General features: G+C 44.5%; 1 protein-coding gene across 2 annotated transcripts; it reads right to left on the reverse strand.

Moving 5' to 3' along the window:
* Positions 1 to 6,738: 6,738 nt before the first annotated feature.
* Positions 6,739 to 16,423, reverse strand: LOC125621733 (meteorin-like protein). 2 transcript variants are annotated; one of them, XM_048818948.2, is made up of 4 exons: positions 16,254 to 16,423; positions 13,487 to 13,896; positions 12,863 to 12,922; positions 6,739 to 8,467 (listed from the first exon to the last, which is right to left on the reverse strand). In XM_048818948.2, exons 1-4 carry the CDS (start codon positions 16,337 to 16,339, stop codon positions 8,151 to 8,153), a joined length of 873 nt encoding a protein of 290 aa, XP_048674905.2. In that variant the 5' UTR covers positions 16,340 to 16,423; the 3' UTR covers positions 6,739 to 8,150. The 2 variants fall into 2 exon arrangements, with proteins under 2 accessions (XP_048674905.2, XP_048674904.1); XM_048818947.2 differs by lacking the exon at positions 16,254 to 16,423 and adding an exon at positions 14,003 to 14,118.
* Positions 16,424 to 21,221: the final 4,798 nt, after the last annotated feature.

Here is a 21,221-nt window from a genome sequence, read left to right on the forward strand (position 1 = left end):
AAAAACTATTCCCCTGGGTTTTCCTGTTCACCAAAAAAAAGGAATATTCTCTTCTGATACAGCTTTTATCACCGGAGTAGCTTGAGAGCACATTGAGAAACGCCTAACCTCTTTCGTGCTTGTGTGTGTGTGTGGTGGGGGTTCTCCCAGGGGAAGAACTGAGTGTGCAGTGGAGAGTTTGGTTTTTGCCTTAAGGTCTACATGGTGGGTGTGCTCTCGCTCTCAGCTCAAAGAAGGGCGTCTCACACTTGAAGGTGGTGAGGTTTGTGGTAGCCCTTGATTCCTGAGGGGAGTTTGTTCCACACAAGCGGCTTTACAGTTGCTTTGTCTTTTCAAAACAATGTATGTAAAAGAAATCAGACTGGTGTACATGAGAGCCCAGCCTGAGCCACTGTGCTACCTTAAGCAAGACACCTTTCTCTTCTGGCTGGTAGTAAGATGCCTAGGCGCTCCAATGTCCAAGTGCACAGCTCTGTCCTCAATGCGATGGGTCAGCCAAGACTTCATTGCTTGGGTATTCATTTGTAACTTCTGTTCTGGGCAGTATGTTGACCTTATTTTATGAAGGTTCCTGGGAAAAGGGGCTCTAGAATGCTCTCCTCATTTTTGCATGCAGTTTCCATGTGGTTATATGCATGACTAAAAGGCCAGGATTTGGCCAATGCTTCAAAAGGGAGACAAATACATATTTGAACCTTCCTGAATAAGGTCTTGCAACATTGGGCCTATAGGGCATAGAAGAAAATGAAGAGTATTGTGAAGTGATCATTATCCATGTGCACGTAATTTTGGGGGGTGGGAGGAGACATAGCTAATATTAAATTCTAGGGTATGATTTGGAGCTCACTAATGCTGGTTTCACTCTGATTTCAATAAAGTTAATCCAGATTTACACTAATGCAAATGAGGACAAATCAGATCGCAAACAATAGCCTGTGGACATGTGTATGGAAACACTTATCAAACCGTCAGTTTCCAAATGTTTGTTTCCCTCATAAGAAATAATTTTAGCCTTTCTACAACGTGCAGCGTTTACTTCTTCCTCTCACCGTCCCCCACCCCCCACCTTCAATTGAGTGGCTGCAACTTCTCAAATAATCAATATGTCCGTTAAAAACATGTCCTGGTGTGGCCATTGTACCCCTCCTATTCAAAGGCCATGTCATTTAGACTTTCATGGGCAGCTATTTTGTCCCATTAAAAAGTTCAAGACAGCAATTTGTGAATCCTGCTCAGCCAAGGAGAACTGTGGAAAAAAGGAGTTACTTTAAAAGTCAATTAATTGTGGTCTCTCGGAGCCCTCTTCATTCATGTTTTTTTCAAGCCTTGTCACTGGCTCACATCTGTCAGCCCTGTGTTTCCCAGGCTGCTATCGGATGCTGTTACATTGTAAATAATGGGTTTATTCAGGCCCTTTATTGGACTTTGTGTGGTAGACACATTTGTATATCATTTTACGGTGTAACAATTCCATTTACATAAAATATAGGCAATTATGGGAGTGAGGCCAAAGCATTGCAGGGGGAGGAGCCACCATTAAAATAATAAAAGCTAATTGAAAAGAGGCAGATAATTTAGGTGAAAATGCCAACGTGAGCGATTCTTGATCCCAAAATGATTCAACAGAATTTTAGGCAACAGACTCGGTTGGTGGTGTGTGCGTGCATTAAACGCTTAAAATTTTCCCATTCATTGAAAGTTTGTATTTTTCAATGCGTTATTGTTACATACTTCTCATTTCAAAAATCAAATGGCTTTAATGAAGGGAGAGAGAGAGAATCCACAAAGTGCAGCCACTTTTCAGCATTTGGATGTAACTAGCTTGGAGGTATTACTTTTCCTGGACTTAACTCTGCAAACCTGGACTTGTCCTTGTGATTGCAGCGGGACTACTTGCATAAAGCCCTGTATCTGGAAGGTAAAAACAGAAAACTTTTGCTAGATTATCCTGACAGCACTGAATAGACCGAAAAGGACTGGAAGAGGTTGCAGATTTTTGGGTGGCATGGTACAATTCCTGCAAAATATCCTTCCTCCTTCCTATAACCTGTAATGGGATGATGTGCTGATAACATAGCATAGGTATTCCTACAGGATAAAACTGATTCCATCTTAAAGTCTTGTTCCTAACCCTTTGTAGGGTGCATTAATCTGAAGTATGTGGTGGCTCTTTTTTTTTTTTTTTTTAAAACAGAGGCACAGAATTAGTAAATCTCTTTTATCTACTTTGATACCAAGGTCGTCACTATAGTATTTTAAGTGCATTTTTCCCTAAAAAGTTTTGAATGGTCTGAGTCAGCTCCCTTGTACTCAGTGGAAGTTTTGACACTGACTTCAGTGGAATGAGAATTGGGGAAGAGGGAAAAATAAACATACTTATTAAACCATCATTGTCTTCTGAGTTTGAATGTGCCAAGTCTCAGCTCAGAATGAACTTGTATGAGCAGGTTTTAAAACCCAGCATGTAAGAGTTCCGAATGAAAATGCCGAGAGCGTGTTAATGAGAAGTAATTATTCTAGTAGAAGCAGCTTAGCTCTTCTAACCCTCTCACCCTGAATTTGCCAAATTCTGCAAGATTTGTAGCCTTGTCACATTTAGCCCTGTTCAGCTGCAGCACTTGAAAATGCTACACTGAGGTAGGTAAAAGTATTAATCTCCTGACTATAGGTAGGGAAAGTGAGGCGCAGAGAAGTTAAGGGCCAGATTTTAAAGGGACCTACCTCCCACTGATTAACTTGAGTCACAGGCACAGCTAAGAATAAAATTCAGGTCTCCAAACTCTTGGCCCTGGGCACTGTCCATTGGACCATGCTGCCTTTTCACTGGCGGCATTAAACTACCAGAAAATGATAGCTACTAACTGGGCATCTCTTGAAGTATCAGGGTGTTACAGTGACTATGCAAATAGTGCTGTTATCCTTTCCCTCTAGCTGAGAGAAACACTGACAACCTTGAGCTATGGTCTAAAAAGTACCAGAGCCGCTTAAGTGGTTTGATTTAAAAGAAAAATTTAGCAGTCTAGAAAGTGGGACTTAGTTAAACCTATGAGGAAATGAGTCAACCTGTATTCATGTAACTGATCACAATCCCCTGAAACTGAAACGTTAAAAATTGACTGTGTTTTGAAGCCGTACGTGAAAAGGTCCGACTGGCATTAGAAAAAGATCCATTGCTCTCTGAAGGGGCCAAATTTCACCCTGGTGTAAGCAGGCACAAATCCAGTGAGGTCAACAAGCTAATCTTGGCCCTGCAGTCTATTCATGAGCTTGTTACTGGATGGTGTTGGTCCAGTCATTCAAAAACTCATTACAGATTCTCAAGGCTGTTTTTGTCTCTTTAATGAATCAAAGGAAATGTTCTGTCCCTCTTTTGATTCTGAATCTACAGAGCAGGCTCAAGTCCTGGAAAGAACAAATGTTTAGCTGCATAAAGAACACTGCTGCTTTATGAAATGTTACAAATCAGACAGTTTATAGGCCAGCGTCACTCCTTTCTTAGAAGAGTTTAAAAGACTGATATGCAATTGTGGGGAGGAACATGCAGAACACACTTTCTGTGAGTAAACAAAATCCACTGGTTTAAATTTAGGAACAGTAAAGAAAAAGTCTTGCTTTGTTTTCACCAGCAGTGATGAGAAGAATGTTTTACACTTGTATTGGATCTGCACTAGGCCCAAATTTGCTAATGCGACTGATAATTTTGGGTGTCTCTGTTTTTGGATATCTCACTGTGCCTGGAGATGCCTTAAGTCCTCTGAAAATCAGGCCCTTAAATGTGTGGTAAGGTGGGTGCACAAAATCATGAATCACTCTTGAAGCCATAGGCCCGACTGACTGGTTTACCCTTTCCCTGTGTGAACGTTACCCACACAACGGGGTGCATCAGGGTAGCCTGAAAACTGTAAACTGATTTTTTCTTTCCGTGGGGGAGAATTTGCTGTCTGAAAATGGGAGGAGCTGCTCTCGGTGGAGAGCTTAGTCTCTGAATTTGGGGAAAGCTCTACTTGCAGGCAGTGGGTCTAATTCACCTGGCTAGAGAGGGGAGGGTAAAATACTACCCACATGGATTCCGTGGTATATCCTGAGGGCCTGATGGGAAACAGGCAGCCACTGAGCATTCATGTGCCATGATCTTCCTGTCCTGGAGTGGATGAGGAAAAGGGCCACCTCTGTGGCCCCAGCCAACTATCTGGCGTATCCCCCATGCCCTGGTAGCACTTGCTGCCTTTTGTTTGCCCCTTTTTTACTGCTACGATTAATTCTAAGGGCCCAGTTCTTCAAGATGCTGTGTGCATCACCCACCCATATAAATCAATGGGGTGTGCATCGCCTCACAGAATGGGGCCCTTTCAGTGGAAGAACACGAGCTCAAAGTAGGAGACACAAAGCTACCACTGCCCTTCCGTTGGGGAGATCTTATGTGGGGTCAGATGCTTGGCTGCTTGGGCCTCGGACCTTTATGAACATTCTAGACTTTGAAACAAACTTGTACATGCTCTGTTTATAGGTGTGGGGGAGCTTTTTTTTTTTTTTTTTTTAAAGCTGCTGCATGTTTTCCTTTATGGAAAAGTCCTGTAGAATGTAATCAAAAATACCTTTCTGAGAGGCTTATTTTTTTAATCACCTTGGAGACTTGCAAGGAGCATGATGCCCTTTCTGTGCCATTTTAGAGGCTGGATCAACACGCTCCCAGAAAGGATACAGGTGGCTTTAGAATAATTTCTGTAGGATCTTATTGCTTATTTCCCTATTAGGACTTTTCAGCAAGGGTTTCAGTATACCTGCTATTTGGGGAATTTGCAGAGGAATAGATTTTACATGGATGGCCTTTCCATTGCCAGCTTCTTACAGCTGACCTTACATCTATGTATTAAGCATGACTTCTGGCCAGCTCTTCACCTATGATGTTATATAGCTCCCTGGTTCTTGACCTACCTTGCTTTCTTTCATTTTTCATTGCTTGTCTGTGTCAAGTGCTTTATGGCTTTGACACACAATTAGTCTCTGCCTCATCTTTTCCAAATAGAGCAAACAAACACATTGTGGGTGAACTGGGTCACATTAAGTGACTCACATAATGAAGTTGTGGGCATTACAAACTGCTTGCATAATTTGTTTTGTCTAAGTCTGTATAACCTCTTACTGTCAGGATGACGATAAGGGGCACATGAATGTGTTTACTGGCTCCTATTATGCATGGGGTAATCCAGCTAATGCTGGGAAGTCTTCCCGTTACCTTTTAGTCTAGTATAGCTTCAGAACACACACTATGATTTGGTATGACCCTTCAGAAACTGGGTCAGGTAGGAAATTAGGGAAAGAAATCGTCTCTGCCATGCTCTGAAATGAATCAGTGCTCAGGAAACCTCGTGGGCTGCCATTCTAGCTTTCCCAAATTGACTCCTTAGAAACAAGATGCCAAAATCCAAATGTCCTGACCTGATCGCAACCACTTGACTTATTTACTTGACCAATGACTGTCTACCTTGTCTTGAATGTACATGGTCTGACTTCATATTGTAGCAGGTTTTTTTTAACTGGCCCTTTTATCCAAAGTGAAATATTAGGGATTTTGCCCATCTGTTAAACATGAGGCCCTATCAAAAGCTGATCTTGCTGTTGAAATGCTTGGCCCTGGTGTAAGCACATTAGGGAATTGATTTCAAGCTTACTACACCAGGACTATTCTGGGTGCTAGCTGAGGCATCACTCATTACAACGGCTACAGGATCACTTAGCAACTATATGGGCAGTTAACACTTCTAGCTGCAAAAAGAACAGGAGTACTTGTGGCACCTTAGAGACGAACCAATTTATTTGAGCATCAGCTTTCATGAGCATCCGATGAAGTGAGCTGTAGCCCACAAAAGCTGATGCTCAAATAAATTGGTTCGTCTCTAAGGTGCCACAAGTACTCCTGTTCCTTTTGGGGTACAGACTAACCTGGCTGCTACTCTGAAACTTCTAGCTGCAAGGCTCCCTCTTTCCTAAGTTCTTTACCTCAGAGAATCTCTGGTTTAGCACCTGGCTTGAATTGTTACTAGAGCTGGGCCGAACACGGCAAAGTTTATAAAAAAAATTTCAAAATAACTTGCATTCTGCATGTTTAGTTTCTGGTGTGAAATTTGTCCGTGTTTGTATCTGCTCCTTTTTCTTCCCCCTTTTTGCCCCAGAAAAAGAGGGGGTGAGGGGAAGGGAAAACCTGCCCTCATTTTTTTTCATGTTTAATTTTTGTGGGGGAAGGAGGGGAAGATCTATACATTTTTATATAAAAACGCTGGGAACATTTTCAATTTCCCAAAAAAGACCTTTTTTTCTTTCTTTCTTTTTCTTTCTTTTTTTTTTTCCAAACAACAAAAATAAATTTGAAAAATGTCAACCAACTCTACCTGTTACTTTGGATAGTCGTGACCTTAGATCTCTCTTAATGCAGTGCAATGGGTGTAGAGTGTAGCACGGCTGGAATAGGAACACAGGCAACATGCACGATCTCTCATGTGTTGTTCATTATTCTGTCAGCCTGTGGGTGGTTCGGGTTACTAAATTCAAGAGTGGTGAGGCCCTGCAAAACTATATATTATATTATCTGATATGCAGGCCTTTATATGTACATACCTTGTACCCAGATTAATTTCATAGTGGATCATTAAAAACACCTAACACTCCGTAAAACACCATGTAGCTACAAGTTCTTCTGAAAGACTAAGTTACTAAAGTAATGTTGATCTATCCTCAAGCTTTTGAAAACAAAATATTTTATTTTCCAGGTAATGGTGCTGAGATACAGCTAAGGGCTTTTGTACTCATAGGCAAAACAAATACACAATCATGTATAAGATCAGCATGTACAATTTTGTTCCCAAATATACAAAACAGTCAAATACAGTACATAGGTGATCAGCAAACACAATGTTTGAAAGTGCAAAGTACAGCTGGGAAATGTGGACTGCACTTTAAAAAACCAACCAAATAACACTATCCCTTTAGACAAGCCCACTCTTACAAATGATATTCAGGGGGCACGGACTTTCAGAAGAGCAAGTGAGTGCCGACTCTGGGATGCCCGCAACTGTCTCTGAAACTTAAGTTCCTCAAAACTTCTCTTCGTTTTAGCTGCGCAAAGTTCACAGTGCAAACGTTAACAGCATTGTTCATTTACTTAATCACAATATTGAACAAACAGGAAGATTAGATTCAATAACAGGACATCCGTTGCACCTCTTTCAATACAGCACAACCTTCGGTTCTGTCTCAACTGGAACACTTTCTACACATCGACTGCTACTTACAGTGAGTTGTGATTAAAATGCATGGTGGGGGGGGGGGGCTAACCATGCAAGACTCGCCTTGAAATAAACAGTTTTTACCTGCTGTACCTTTCTTATAGGGCTTGGCTGAACTGGGACAATTCATCATGTTAGTAACTCATGTTAACCAAGGTGATGATCATCACCACAACAGCCCTTATCTACACCAAGGTCCTTCAGCTGCTATAAACTGGTGCAGTCCTGGGAGCTATACAGGTTTACAGCAGCTGAGCTTATGCCCCAGAGCCTTAGTTTGCATGTGTTCTACTGAACTGTAACTTCCCAAGAGAGAAACAGCAGGAAACTGACAAACCCACTGATAGGCTGTGGGCTTAGTAGTTCAACTCAAACTCTCAATGTCATTGAGTCTGCATTCTCCTTACTGTATGTGGGCGGGAGGGAATCTACCGAGTGAAAACGGAAGCACAGAGTTAAAAAAGTAAGAGTGGGGGGAGAATAGGGGAGAAAAAAGCTAATGAAAAATACAAAACAGATAGGACACCCACTTAGGGCATCCTAGATTTTGTGAGGCATCTCCTACCTCTAACACTCAGCACAGGCTACTCTTCAGCTAGGGGGGAAAAGCAGCCCCTTAAAAAATCAGAAGGTCCCCTGGAGGCAGGAGAGGCACCTGTATTTGAATTATAAGCAAAGCACTTCATGAATTTCAACCATTTTGCAGCCTCACTGTCCTGGTTTGAGAGGTTCATAGAGTCATAAACTCCAAGAGGCTCTCCCAGCCCTAGCTCTAGTGAAATCTGTCTTCAGCCTTTGCTGCACCTCATGAACAGCACCCAAACACGGGGCTGCAATCCTTTAGTCAGCGCTCTTGTAACATGCATTTCAGCTAAACTGAAACTCACATGGGTTTGTTCCCCTGTCTCTGGCTGTTTGGTAAATAGAATTGAAGTCCTTAAATCTAGGGGCACAGCCCAGCCAAGCTTCTCCAAAATGTTCATTGCCAGTGAACAGGAAATCTCCAGCACCTTTCTTTACCTTGCACTGCAGCAGGGTTTTTATGGGGCCCCTCCATTCACCAGTTGCTTCGTCCTGTCGGAAAATTTTGTTTTTCTGCCTGTAGACTTTCTGGACGCTGACTTCAACCTGGGACATGTGATTTTCAGGGTCATGGGAAACATTTTGGATCGATCCTCTCACGACTAGATGTGAAGATGACATGAATAGTGAGTTGGTTATGGCACAGCTGTTTCTGATAAAGAGTTCAGCTACTATAATATTTTCAGTGCATTTTTCCCTAGAAAGACTAATTTTCTGATATTACTTAGCACCTTTTATACCGATGGTTCCACATCACTGTACAATTAATTACCTGTTTGAGAACTTGCTGACATGCAGCCACTTCTGGGGTACAACACAGCAGCTGTGTGCACCAACATACAAGGACAGGCTAGTTCAAGGGTTCCCTAAATGTTTTCAGTCTCTGTTCCCAGCGAGTGACCCTGTCATGGACCATCACTTCAAGTCCCCACTATGCCTTTGTACACCAGTTGAAGCACTGTTGGAAGTAGTAGTGTGGACAGGACTCAGAACAGGGCTCTGTCTACACTCCCATTTCTCATGTTGCTGCCAGTGGTAGAGGTGCACTGATAGGTACCAGTGCAAATGCAGCTGAAGTGTTTCCCTCAGAGCCCCAGATGAAGACCCCTGATGCTCCATGGATCATAAATCGAGAGCCATTTGTTAGGTCATTGATTTATCTTTTGGATTTCCAGTACAAAGCATTTTGATTCTACAGTACTGTATTATTTCAGGTTTCTTCAGAGAACACCATGACTGGTAAAGCATAGAAGATCAGAAAAAAATTGGAAACTAAAGCTAGCTATTTCATTCCTACAGTGCAAGTATGGCCAGATATTAGACTGCAATCAAAAATTCACCCCAATCATAATTTGATCAGTAGCCTTGTTTTGACAAAGTTTTGATTTGTCGTCATCAGACTCAATCTGCAGCCATGTTCTGCCTCCATAAGGACTACAGGGCACTCAATTTTTAAAAAAATGTATTGCCCAATATGAAATCTTCTTGTATAAAAAATAAATTAAAAACTAGTGAACAAGACAGACATTTTAAGGCCAGATCTTCCGGTGGTATAAAGCGACACAGCCCCCGTGAAGTCAATGCAGCTATGCCATTTGAGGATCTGGCCTAATGTAAACTAGACCTGGAAGTCAAAATAAAATAGAGGGAACTGTTATTACGCAGCGCTCTGAATGTGTAATGATTTGTGTTCTGTTGGACGCTATTGGTGAATTCCAGGGGGCCCTTCTGTGGATGCAGGGTCCATGCTCGTGTAGGACTGGGACCCTGGGTCTGGTCTACTCTAGAAAAGTGTACCAGAAAACCTCACCCTTTTGTTTCAGCACAGCCTAGTGTGCATACACACCTAATTTTGTCTCCTACTGACAAAACCCTCCATTTTCCCCAGCGTACGTATTCAGTCCCTTTTTTCGGAGCAACAGAAACCTTTATGCCTCATTTAAATCATGCCATTTGCAAACAACCCACTCCACCTGTAAAAACTAGCAAAGCTGGTTTGAGAAATAAAAATAGAATAAAGGCCTAAATAAGTTTAATCATTTGTGTCTCCAGCACAGAGAATGTCATCCATTTCACAGCTGCAAAACTTATGCCTGTTATTTGCCGATGTGAAATCTTCCTCTCCGTTCCCCACTTCCCCCCAAAAATCAATGGGAACTGACTTTTCATATTACATTTCTTCAAGAACAAATTCCATTTGAATCCAAAATACAGGGAATGCGCAAAGAGCGACCCTCAACCATTCTGCCAACAGCCCCTGAGCAAATGAGAGGTTACCCATTTAGCTGGAACTTTGCAAAATATCCATCAGCTCTTTCCTTTGGGGATAATGGTCTCATTAGTGTAAGAGGCACAAAGAGCTTATTTCTGAAAAGTCCAGGAACTTCCTTAGCTAATTTAATTTTCAAGGGATGCAAGGGCTGAGCACAACAGATGTCTCCGCTCTGCTCTTCATCTCCTTTGTGTGAGCATCTTTAATCAGATGCAGTCAAGTCTATTGACAAGCTATAATGCACTTGTTCCTGTTCCTCAAAGTCGCTCCTGCACGGCTCATGGCCTAGTGACTGAAGACCTCTGCCTTAAGACAAACCATAAAGCCCCCATTCACTCATGGTGTCATTTACACTTTCATTAGCAGCTATTTTCTCTAATCAAAAAAGTTGATGATAGCGATTTGTGAGCGTAGGGCAAGGAAGTCAGGTCATAAATAGAGTCCGTTCAAAGGGCTATTTCTTCTGGTCTGATGGTGCTATAAGTATAAATACCCCCCATTGTGCACCCTGGGCCTCCACATCTGTCAGTCTCTGGGGCTGCAGGCTGCGCAGGAGAGCTGTTTGCATGGGAACTGATAACTTCATCAAGTAGAAACAATGGGGGAGATTGCATCAATTAGTTCAAATGAGGAAGAAAGATGATTGGCACAGGAATACACTTTCATGGTAAGACCTGGGCTGCATTCAGTTTTGTTCTGATATGCCAATATAGTTCTCCCAGGACAACCCCTAGAATGGATGTAGTTATACAGCTACAAAGACGTCTTATATCACTAGAGCTTATAAGTAGGCTTGAAAGGAGTCAATTTTTATCAGTAAGTGTTGGTAAATGTTGATTTCACCATACACACACACACACAAACTGACACAATATTTCCATCCAGGATCATCAAAATTTACAGTTAGGCAAAGTAAAAAAAGCACGGCTTGAGAATTTATTGAAGTTTGATGTAAGGCTATTTCCTTTGGATATTTTAATATGCAACACAGACAATTTGTGTTTTAATGGCCAGAAACCTTTGACGTTTGAATCTCAATGTCTACTGTCATTAAATAGATTTCATTACATAAGTTCCCACAACTGTGAAAGTTTAAATTGATAAAAATAAAGATAATTAAAATCTGTAATTTTGCACAACTGAACATTTAAATGGATACAAACTGAAAAAAGCTTAAATATAAACACTGATATTATCTGTTGGAATTATGAAAAAAATAAAAATTGAATTCTGCCAATCCTAGCTATGAGCATATTTAACTGTGTCCACATTAGGGAGGTTGTACGGCTTTAACTAGACGAGTATAATTACAATGGTATAATTTGTGTGTGTAAAGGAAAAATCAGTGCAATAAAACAAAAAAAGACATGTTGCAGAGCAAGAGACAATACTGAGAAGTAACAGATCAGTAGAGATTTTGCAAGATGAAGTAAAGGAGATAAAGCCTTTGCTACAGCATCATGTTAAGGGTTTCCCCTATTTATTACTTTATAGCATATTAATGCATTTGTTTTCTCAAACGGGATGTGCTAGGTTGGGGCTGAAAGATGGTGTCATTAATGAAGGGTAAATCTTCTCATGCAACTAAGTTTATGTCACAAACAATGGACTCCATCAGTAACCAGAGCAGGGGAGAGAGAGAGAGAGAGAGAGTGTGTGTGTGTGTGTGTACTTGTGCTAAGTATAGTAAACCACTGAGCGCACGATATGAAAGAAAAAAGAGTTGAATGAAAGGGAATGTACAAAGGACAACTATAAATGTATCTGTGACCTTGTCATGTGCAAGAACTGGCATTATGTAGCAGGAACTATTTCTGATTTGGCTTCAGTTTCAAGGTTGCACCCACTGAGTTTATCAAGGATAAAGGATCTCCTTGAGGCATAGCAGCATCAATGGTTTTCAAAAATATCTCTTTTTTTTAATTTGATCAAGGGCAGTGGAAATTAGGGTTTTGCCATTGACTTCCACAGGTGCAGGATCAGGTCCATTAACATTGTTTGCATCTGATGTTCTACAATATCTGTGTGAGGTTGCATCTATAACCAGACTCACTTTGGGAAAGTTTGATGAGGGGGTAGAACGTACAGCCAGGGCTTTAATTCTCATAGAGTATTTCCTGGAGCCACCAACATGCTGTAAAAACTCCACGGGGGTTGAAAATATTTACCAGAGCTCCGCTCCGGACAACTCCGGCTGAATTTAAGCCCTGGGTACAGCCCCACAGTGAAACACATGGCGAGGAACAGTTCCCACAAGGATTGCTCTACCATCATTACAGCAGTTTTAAGTTGTGATCAGTTTGGAAAAAGCCAGCCTGCATAAATTGGGATTTTACAAAATTCTTCATATCTGTGCAATTAGATGGAAGGTAAGTAAAGAATATTTCTGCTGTACATGTGTGTGCATGTGCAAAACTATCAGAAAGTGAAAGACAAGGGGACTGTGACAAAATGATTCCAGCAAAACACTTCATGCCGAAGAGGGAGTGTGTATAGTGTATGTGGAAAGAAAAAAAAATTACTTTGCCTTCCCACCTGCCTAGATTCACTGTGTTTGATCTGCAGCTCTGATTTATCCCATCTTTTTACGTTTCATTCTTTGACACAAGCGAGTGGCGTTCTCAGATTGAAGAGCAAGACGATCACGGTATTTAAAGAAGAGGCAATAAAACGAAATAATCAATGCATAATTAGAGGCAGAATATTTTCCTGTAAGTCTGCTTACCAAAATCACTGCTGCAAATGGCCATCAGAAGCTCCATGTTGTCACAAGGACGGCACATCGCTAAAGAACAAAAGAATCAGTTACTGATCAGTACAATAATGATTGCTAACAGACTGGTGAAGTGTGTGAGGAGAGTAGCCTGAGTCATTGATTTCAATGGGCTTTGGATCAAGAAAAGGAGTACTTGTGGCACCTTAGAGACTAACCAATTTGTGAGCTGTAGCTCACGAAAGCTCATGCTCAAATAAATTGGTTAGTCTCTAAGGTGCCACAAGTACTCCTTTTCTTTTTGCGAATACAGACTAACACGGCTGTTACTCTGAAATCTGTTTCCTGCTTTTGGAGCTCTGAACAGGGTAGCTCGAGAGACTCCGTGCTGTAAACATCTCCCATGATCAATGTGATGTGTTAACAAGGGGAGCAGGGAGAAGGGCAGGTGTTTGGGTTCACAGATAAGCGATTATCCCTCTCCTGCAAAGAGGAACCCCATTCATGAAATTGGCTCCCTGTTGATGGAGTCCTGCACCAGTATGGGACCTCTACAGAAGTGGATCAAGCACTGCAGGGGGTGACCTGAGTAGATCCATTTGCAGGCTCGGGGCCTATGGGCGATCTCAGCCTTACCTTCCACAAGGGCCATTTTCTGGAAGTCAGGGCCCGCCGCACTCTGGTTGCTCAGCAGCTCGTACTGGAAGCTGGCCATCCTGCGGCTGATATCCCTCTGCGGGCTAGCCTGCAGGAAAAGGGCGACCCGCTGTGGCGTGTGGGCACTGAAACAGGACACGTGGCGCAGCCGCGCCTCCTCGGCTTCGCTCACCACCAGGTGCAGCTGCCCGGCGCGCTCCACGTAGATGCTGGCACCCTGGAAGTCACTCGCTGGCTTGATGCAGACCGTGGTGTGTCTGGTGCTCGACAAGTTGGGCTCCAGGACAACACGCAGGGCTCGGGCTGGATACAGCCATTCCAGGGAGCCCTCGGTGCAGCGTAGGTGGACCTGCTCCACGGTGCGGGAACGGGGTTCCCAACTTAAACCACTGCCAAGGCAAGGCCAAAAATACATCATTAATAATGAACAACACCTAGGCAGCACAAGCTAGTGGGAGTCAGCAGAGTGAGGTCACTCCCTAACCCGCCACTAACCTGCTTCGTGATCTGGGGTAACCCATGTTACTGCTCTGTGCCTCTGTTTCCCTTTCCACCCTTTGTCTTGCAGCTCAAGATTGCCAGCGCTTCCAGACAGGGACCGTCTCTTTTTATGTGTGCAGTGCCTAGAACAACAAGGCCCCCAGCTCAGCTGGGCTTCAGAATACACATAATAAATAACAAGCCCCTTGTTTTGTACATGAAACAGGGAAAGAAATGAGCCTCAGGAGTCAGAGCCAGCCTGGATGATTTGTAAGTCTCGTCTATCTCCTGGCCACTGCTGGATTGCTCCCTACAAGCCTATTTTCACCCCGTTTTCAAGCAGAGACAGCAGTGTGCATCAAAAGTCTTTTACAGCAACAACTGGATGTAGACTTATGGTCTCCATTATTAATGATTATTACTACTACATATAATTAGTTCTCTAGTGGCAGCTACTAAAGGAGAGCCGCTTCTGTGGCAAGTTGCATGGTAACAGATGTAAGGGAACCTTTTCAAACGTGCTTCAGAGTACGTCTCCACAGCCTGTGGCCGGGAGGCTCCCAGCCCGGGGCTGGCAGAGTGGAATGGGGCTCTAAGAATAGCTGTGCAGACAGCACTTTGACACCCGCCTCTTGTCCCAGGCTTCAGAGCCCACACTGCATCTTCGACGCTAAGCCTATGTCCCATTTTTAGAAGTAGGGTAGAGTTTTTAAGAGTGCTCGGCGCTGACCTAGCCCTGTTCCCCATTCCAAACCAGGGCAAACTTCCCATTGCCTTCAGTGGGAGCAATGCTTAGCCCTTTTGGAAAATCCTACCCCTCGGAGCAAGTCCTAATGCCTTTCCATGAGAATTAGGTGCCCAAATGCCTAAGTCACTTTTGAAAATGCCCAAGTCAGGTGGACTTTGAAAATGTTACCAGTAGCAACTATTGAAGAGTTTCAGAGTAGCAGCCGTGTTAGTCTTTATCCACAAAAAGAAAAGGAGTACTTGTGGCACCTTAGAGACTAACCAATTTATTTGAGCATAAGCTTTCGTGAGCTACAGTTCACTTCACCGGATGCATTCAGTGGTATTTTCCACTGAATGTATCCGATGAAGTGAGCTGTAGCTCACGAAAGCTTATACTGAAGAGTCATTTCTCAACAACGAGCTGTAGGCTGGCCCTGATTTGGATCTTCTTCACACCAGCTTTACCTCAGTGCACTTAGGGGGGAGGGAGAGCTCAGTGGTTTGAGCATTGGTCTGCTACACCAAGGGTTGTGAGCTCAATCCTTGAGGGGGCCATTTAGGGATCTGGGACAAAGCCGGTTGGACTAGATGATCTCTTGGGGTCCCTTCCAACCCTGATGTTCTATGAATTTCATTAATTTGGAGTTACTTTTGATAACACACGGCGCTTCGAGCTGAATCAGGCCTAGTCTCTTTATTACCACAGCTGGCTAAAAAGTTCAATTTCGTAATTTTTGTGAAAAACTGCAACCCTGTTTTCCTTCAAAATTATGACAAAAATAGCGTTGAAAATTTCCCACCAGTTCTGTAACGTCCTGTCATTTGACATGGAAGACACACTGATTTGTTAGGAGAAAAATCTTTCAACACAAATTGACACCCCATGAAGTGAGCTGTAGCTCAGGAAAGCTCATGCTCAAATAAATTGGTTCGTCTCTAAGGTGCCACAAGTCCTCCTTTTCTTTTTGACACCCCATGGTAAACCAGACTGACTTTTGGGGCTCCTGGAAGCCAGTCTGATGCATATTTCTGCTGTCAGGGTTCAGGCGTCCATTAGAGAAGCGAAACAGAGGGCAGGCCTGTTCTCGCTGTCTAATTAGTGCCCGCCTTGCTGTTCGAGCCCTGGCCTGCTTTGGCCTGCTCCCGCGCTGGGTGCAAAAAGCTTGAAACGCGGGACCGGGCGCCTGGCGCGCCGGGCTCCTGACTCGCTGGGTGGCCGCAGACACCTCACGCTGCGGCTCCGTGCCTCGGTTTCCCCCATCGTCACGCACAGACCTCGCAGGCGACGCGCCAGCAGTGGGCATAAGACAGCCGGGGCTACGCAGCACCTCGCCAGCCCGGGCGGCGTCCCCCTGAGGAGCCCGGCCAACGCTGCGCTTCCGAGCCCCTAACCCAGGCGGGTCCCTCTTCCAGCCGAGGAGCGGGTGGAAAAAATGTCTAGCAAATGGGGGGGATTTGCCAGACAATCCCTCCCCCGGCTCTGGGGGCTCCCCACCGCCTGGGGCCCGGGCTCTGCACACCCCTGGCCGGCTCTTACCTCCCCTTCCAGCTGCAGCGGTCGGCGGCGCAGGGCTCCAGCCCGCTCCCCGCCAGCAGCAGCAGCAGCAGCCGCCCGAGGGACATTGGGGGGGGGACGCCGCCGAGCCCGGCCCCAGAGCCCCGCACGCGCTGGCTGCAGCCCCCGGGACAGAGCACGGGCGCGCGGCGCTGCTGCCTGGCCTGGGGCTGCCGCGTTATAAAGCTGGGCAGCGGGGAGGGGGCGGGGGGTCTTTGCTGGGACACCTCCCCCCCCCCCCCAGTGGCTCTTTGGCTTTGGGATGGCGGCAATCAGTCCTGGCTCGGGGCAGCAGAACTGATTGCAATAGCAAATGACCACCCCCCCCCCCCCCGCTGGATGTGTGTGTGGGGGGGCAGGGCCAGCTGTGGAGGGTGCATGGGGGGGGGGCTCCTGCCGCCTGGTCAGGTTCACCGCGCCCCCCTCCCCGCCTTGCCGTCTCACCCCCCCCACCCGGGGGGGGGGCAGGGAAGGCAGCAGCGCTCGCTAGGCGCCCCCGTCCAGCCTCCTCCAGGGGCTGCTGCGAGCTGTCGAAACGGGGCTGCCCGCCCAGCAGCGGGACATGCAGCCCGTCTCCCCCCCAGGCCCGGACCGCTCCAAGGGGCAGCCGGCGAGGTGAGTTCAGCCCGCGGCGTTGGGATAAAGCTGCTTCCACCCGCTGGAGTCCAACCCCATCCCTCCCCTGGGGCCCGGTCGCGCCGCTGCGCATTCCCGAGCACGACCGCAGCCGTGTAGACACACGGTCCGCACCCGGTTTCCGAGCAGGGCGAGTTCTCTAGCCGCTGCCGCACGCGGGCTTCAAGCTTTGCTCACAGCACTAACGGCTGAGCGTCGTTTTCAGGAAAGCAGATTTAGGAACCAAGGGGCAGAGCCTCAGCTGGTGTAAATCAGCCTGGCCCGCAGAGCACGGTGGAGTGACTCCGGCCCTGAGCTAGACTGCAGCGGTTTTCGGCAGGGAGTTGTGTTGCCCAGTGGGAAATAAAGATAATTGCGCAACCGGGAGCTCTACGCCCCTCTAGATATCACAGGAAGTATATTTACTTAGCCCTTTCTGCCTCTCATTATAGCTAACCAGGGAGACAATCCCCCCTTGGTCTTAAAAATATTTTAAAGTGATTAATAACCCTTTCTCACTGCAATTTAAGACCAAACAACACAATCATGTCAACATCATCCAAGCGACCATTGAATGATTGATGGAATTCAACAGCTTTAACTTTTGTTTTCAGGGGTCCATGCACAGGAAAGCATGAGGGCCCTGCGATTATCCCGCTAAACGCTGGGCTGTGCCTGCCAATAATTAGATTTCTATATGCATTGCCCTTTCCAAATTTTCCATGCGCCACACGGGGAGCGGCTCTTTTGCAGCTTTAGGAGACTGGCGCTCTTTTCTGCAGCTCTTAAGCATGGAATTGGGATTTTGCACTAGGGTGAGGACAATGTGCCTGAAGGCTGCTGGGTGGCACATGCTAAGATGTGCATGGTATTGTTTCCTCCTCTCAATGAGACAGAGCCCATGGTCACCAAGCCTTCCAGGCCATCTGTTACCTTGTTGCTAACAGAGTATTTTCTACAGCTGCATGCAGAGATTTGGGACTTTTGCACTTCCACCACAAGCTTTTCCTTCCACATGGGGAAATGTAATCATTGCAAAAAAGGCTTCCAGAAATCAAGGGCAGCACAGTGTTTAGGTCAAAACTTTTAAAAGTGAAAGTCTAAAGGTAGGCTCCTAAATCCCTCTTTAGACCCCTAAGTAAGAGATCGGATTGTATTGAGCATTTCACTATTGTGATCATTTATTTAGAAGCCTAACTTTATGCACTCATTTGAAATCCTTGGGCTTTGCTTTCATCTTCATGAGGTTCTGAACTCATAATATTCTCCACCTAGAGAAAGCTTTCAGCCAAAATGTATGTGACAGTGGATCTAAAAGACCTGGATATTGTAGATCTATAGTTGACTTCAGTACATTGTGTGAAAATATTACTAAAAGTATGAGGCAAAGAAAAATTGGCATCTTTGAATAAGATCTTGTGTGAATAGTGTCAAGCTTCTGTGGAACGACTGTCTCAGGCATCTAAGGAAAGAGCCGCTGAATATATATATGACTTGAGCCCATCCTGAGTAAAAAGCAACATGCAAATAGTCTTTAAAAAGGCCCGATTGTAACACAGTATAGGAGTTAAGATACTGGAGCTCCCTGCCTTTGTGCTAGTCAGTCAGGGTGGGGATGTGGAAAAGAGAGGACTTGGGAGGAAACTGACATGATGATGAAGTGGCCCCCTAGGAGGATTTATTCAGTCCAAAGGCCTCCACACCCAAAGCAGCCCATCTGCTGCCGTCAGGAGAAAGCATTGAGTCACTTGATCTCTGAACCTCTTCCAGAAGCGGTGGGTCTGCTGTCCCTTTCCACTAAGAGCTCTGTGCCTATTTTATTGACTTGTCCTCAAGATTTTTTTCTTTCATCACCTTCATATGAACACGGGTCATGACAAAACATTGTCTGAGGCTGGTAGGTGGATTTACAAATCCTTGGCCCCCAGAGACCAGGAATCATTAGCACTTAAGGGGCTGATCAAAAACAAATCAAGACTTTCCCTCCTGCTAAAGTCATTAGTAAATGCACACCAGGAAAACATTTTAAGTTGCTCCTCCTTCATTTTCATTTTACAGAAAATCACTCTTTGAAAGGCAATCCCCATATTTAAAGACTGTGTAACATTAACAGAAATCTCCAATTGTGATGTTCACTTTCTCCCATATCTCCTTGAAAACTGACATCCCTTTGCAAGCATCAAATTGTATAGATATTTGAGAGTACTTTCATAGTACTAGGACTGGTGGCCCATCCGTGGAGCTTAGAATGTTGTTGTCTTCTCTCTAGTTTTGGTCAAAATAAAAATAAAGAAAGTACACTCAGAAGAGCTTCCTGGGAAAATCAAGGGGCCAGATCCTCCTATGCAGTTACGCTAGCTGAGGACCTTGCCTGAAGTTTCCTGTTTGGAAACCCGGGAGTACAGCTGGTTAGTTATTAAACTTATTGTTGCCCCCGCTGCAGATGAAATTCAGAATTTTAACCCAGGTAAACAGCAGGTAAGAAATTAAGGATGACATGGATTTCCATGTTTTGTATTAAAATATATTAAAAAATGTGTAATTTAGATCCCCTGAAATATTCTGTGAATGACTTGGGAATCTTAAAACAATTTAAAAAAAAAAAAAAAAGCTTGGCAGTTTATCTTTATTACCATTCAAACCCTGGAGTAGTCTCAAGAAAAACACCCGTTAAAAGGCCACACAAATCTAGTGTTACCTCTATGTGAAATACCAGAGACAATGACCCCTTAAAATGCAGTAAAAAGAGTTTTATCCCTTTCGAAAACACTACAGGGCCCCTCTCTTTAAATTGCCACACAAAACAAGTGTCTCTTCTACCTGCCGTCACTGAAGAAACCACATAAAACTACCATCAGCTCTTTAGAAAACGCAAAGCATTAAACGCCGGGCTTAATTTGTGCCAGAAATTGCCAGGGCTGAGCCCCGGCACCTCTGGGCTTGGCAGTTCACAGCCCTGGCACCTCTGGGGTTGCCGCTTGAAAGGAACATAAAAAAATTGCTTGAGGCCCTGCACCTCTTTCATTACATATTAAACATTATGCCCCTTAAAAACAGTATAGTTTTTAATAAAAAAACCCCCTTCCTAGAAGTTAATCTTCTTAAAATCAATCAAGACCACCCTCAACAATTACCAAAAGTGGCAATTTGGGCTAGGGGTTGAAACAAGAAATCCTGGGCCTGCGATCTATTCCGACTGCCACGGACTCACTATGTGGCTTTGGTCATGTAACTAATCTCATTGTGCCTCAGTTTCCCCATCTGTGAAAACATGGTTTGAGAGACTACAGTCTCCCACTTGTCCTCAAGAAGGCAATGGCAAAACTTTCATTCTACTTCAATGGAAACAGGCTCTTCGGTGAGCCAAGCTCACCCTCAGGGTAAATTCCAGGGCTGTGTAAATTATGGTCCTGCTTTTTCAGTAAAAATTATAGACTTCAACAGTGTTACACCAGTGACTGACATGGCCCAGTATTTATTGAAGTGCTCGCAGATCATGTGATGAAAGGTCAAGTGAAAAACATAGTAACAACGATGGGCCAAATTCAGTGCCGTGGCTGAGCTGTACTCTGCAAAGATAAAGGGGATGGGGCGGTGGAGAGAGAGAGAGGGGGCAAAGGTGGCCTTAAGCCCACCCTGCTCCAACCACACCCCCAGACCAAAGGCAGTACAGAGAGGGTATAGGGAGCTGGATCTACTACGGCAGCTTTATACCACCTGAGTTTTCCCCTAGGCAGAGGGAACTCTTGAGGCTAGAACTGGCGGGTTTATAGCTGCTGTGTAGGTGTTAAATCTATCAATTAACTAGTGGGGGGGGGCTGGCTTGGAGTGTCAAGAACAAGCTGGAATTCTTAAGCCTTACAAGATACATGAGGTTATGCCTTCTTCACTTCAGAAGAATATGGACACCCACAGGAAAACATGGCAAATGCTTTCATCACAGCAGCTTTAGGAATTATCATCACAGCTGGCAATTTCACTAAGGAAAATAACCAGCAACATCTTTTAGAAATGTTAATTACATAAGGAATAAAATAGGGTATTTTTGTTAAAAAGAATTGGGAGAGGAAGGGTAAATCATAAGGAAAGTTTTTATTTAAGTATCATCACCTGTTATAACAGATACATTACGATACCAAGAAGTCTTAAAATCCTTCTATGATCATAGCTCCTTACTGATTATCTACAGTCTTGAATTTTAAGGGTGACCCATCTTTTCTCTTTTGTGTGCGTGCTCCTTAGGTCAGGGACCTCATGTTTGTGTTGTGTAAAAAACAGTGTATACTTAGTGTTCACCAAATAACATATTTGTCTTACTTCAGAGTACAAAAAAGT

This window comes from Caretta caretta, chromosome 14 (assembly GCF_965140235.1).
Source record: "Caretta caretta isolate rCarCar2 chromosome 14, rCarCar1.hap1, whole genome shotgun sequence".
NCBI classification, from domain to species: Eukaryota; Metazoa; Chordata; order Testudines; family Cheloniidae; genus Caretta; species Caretta caretta.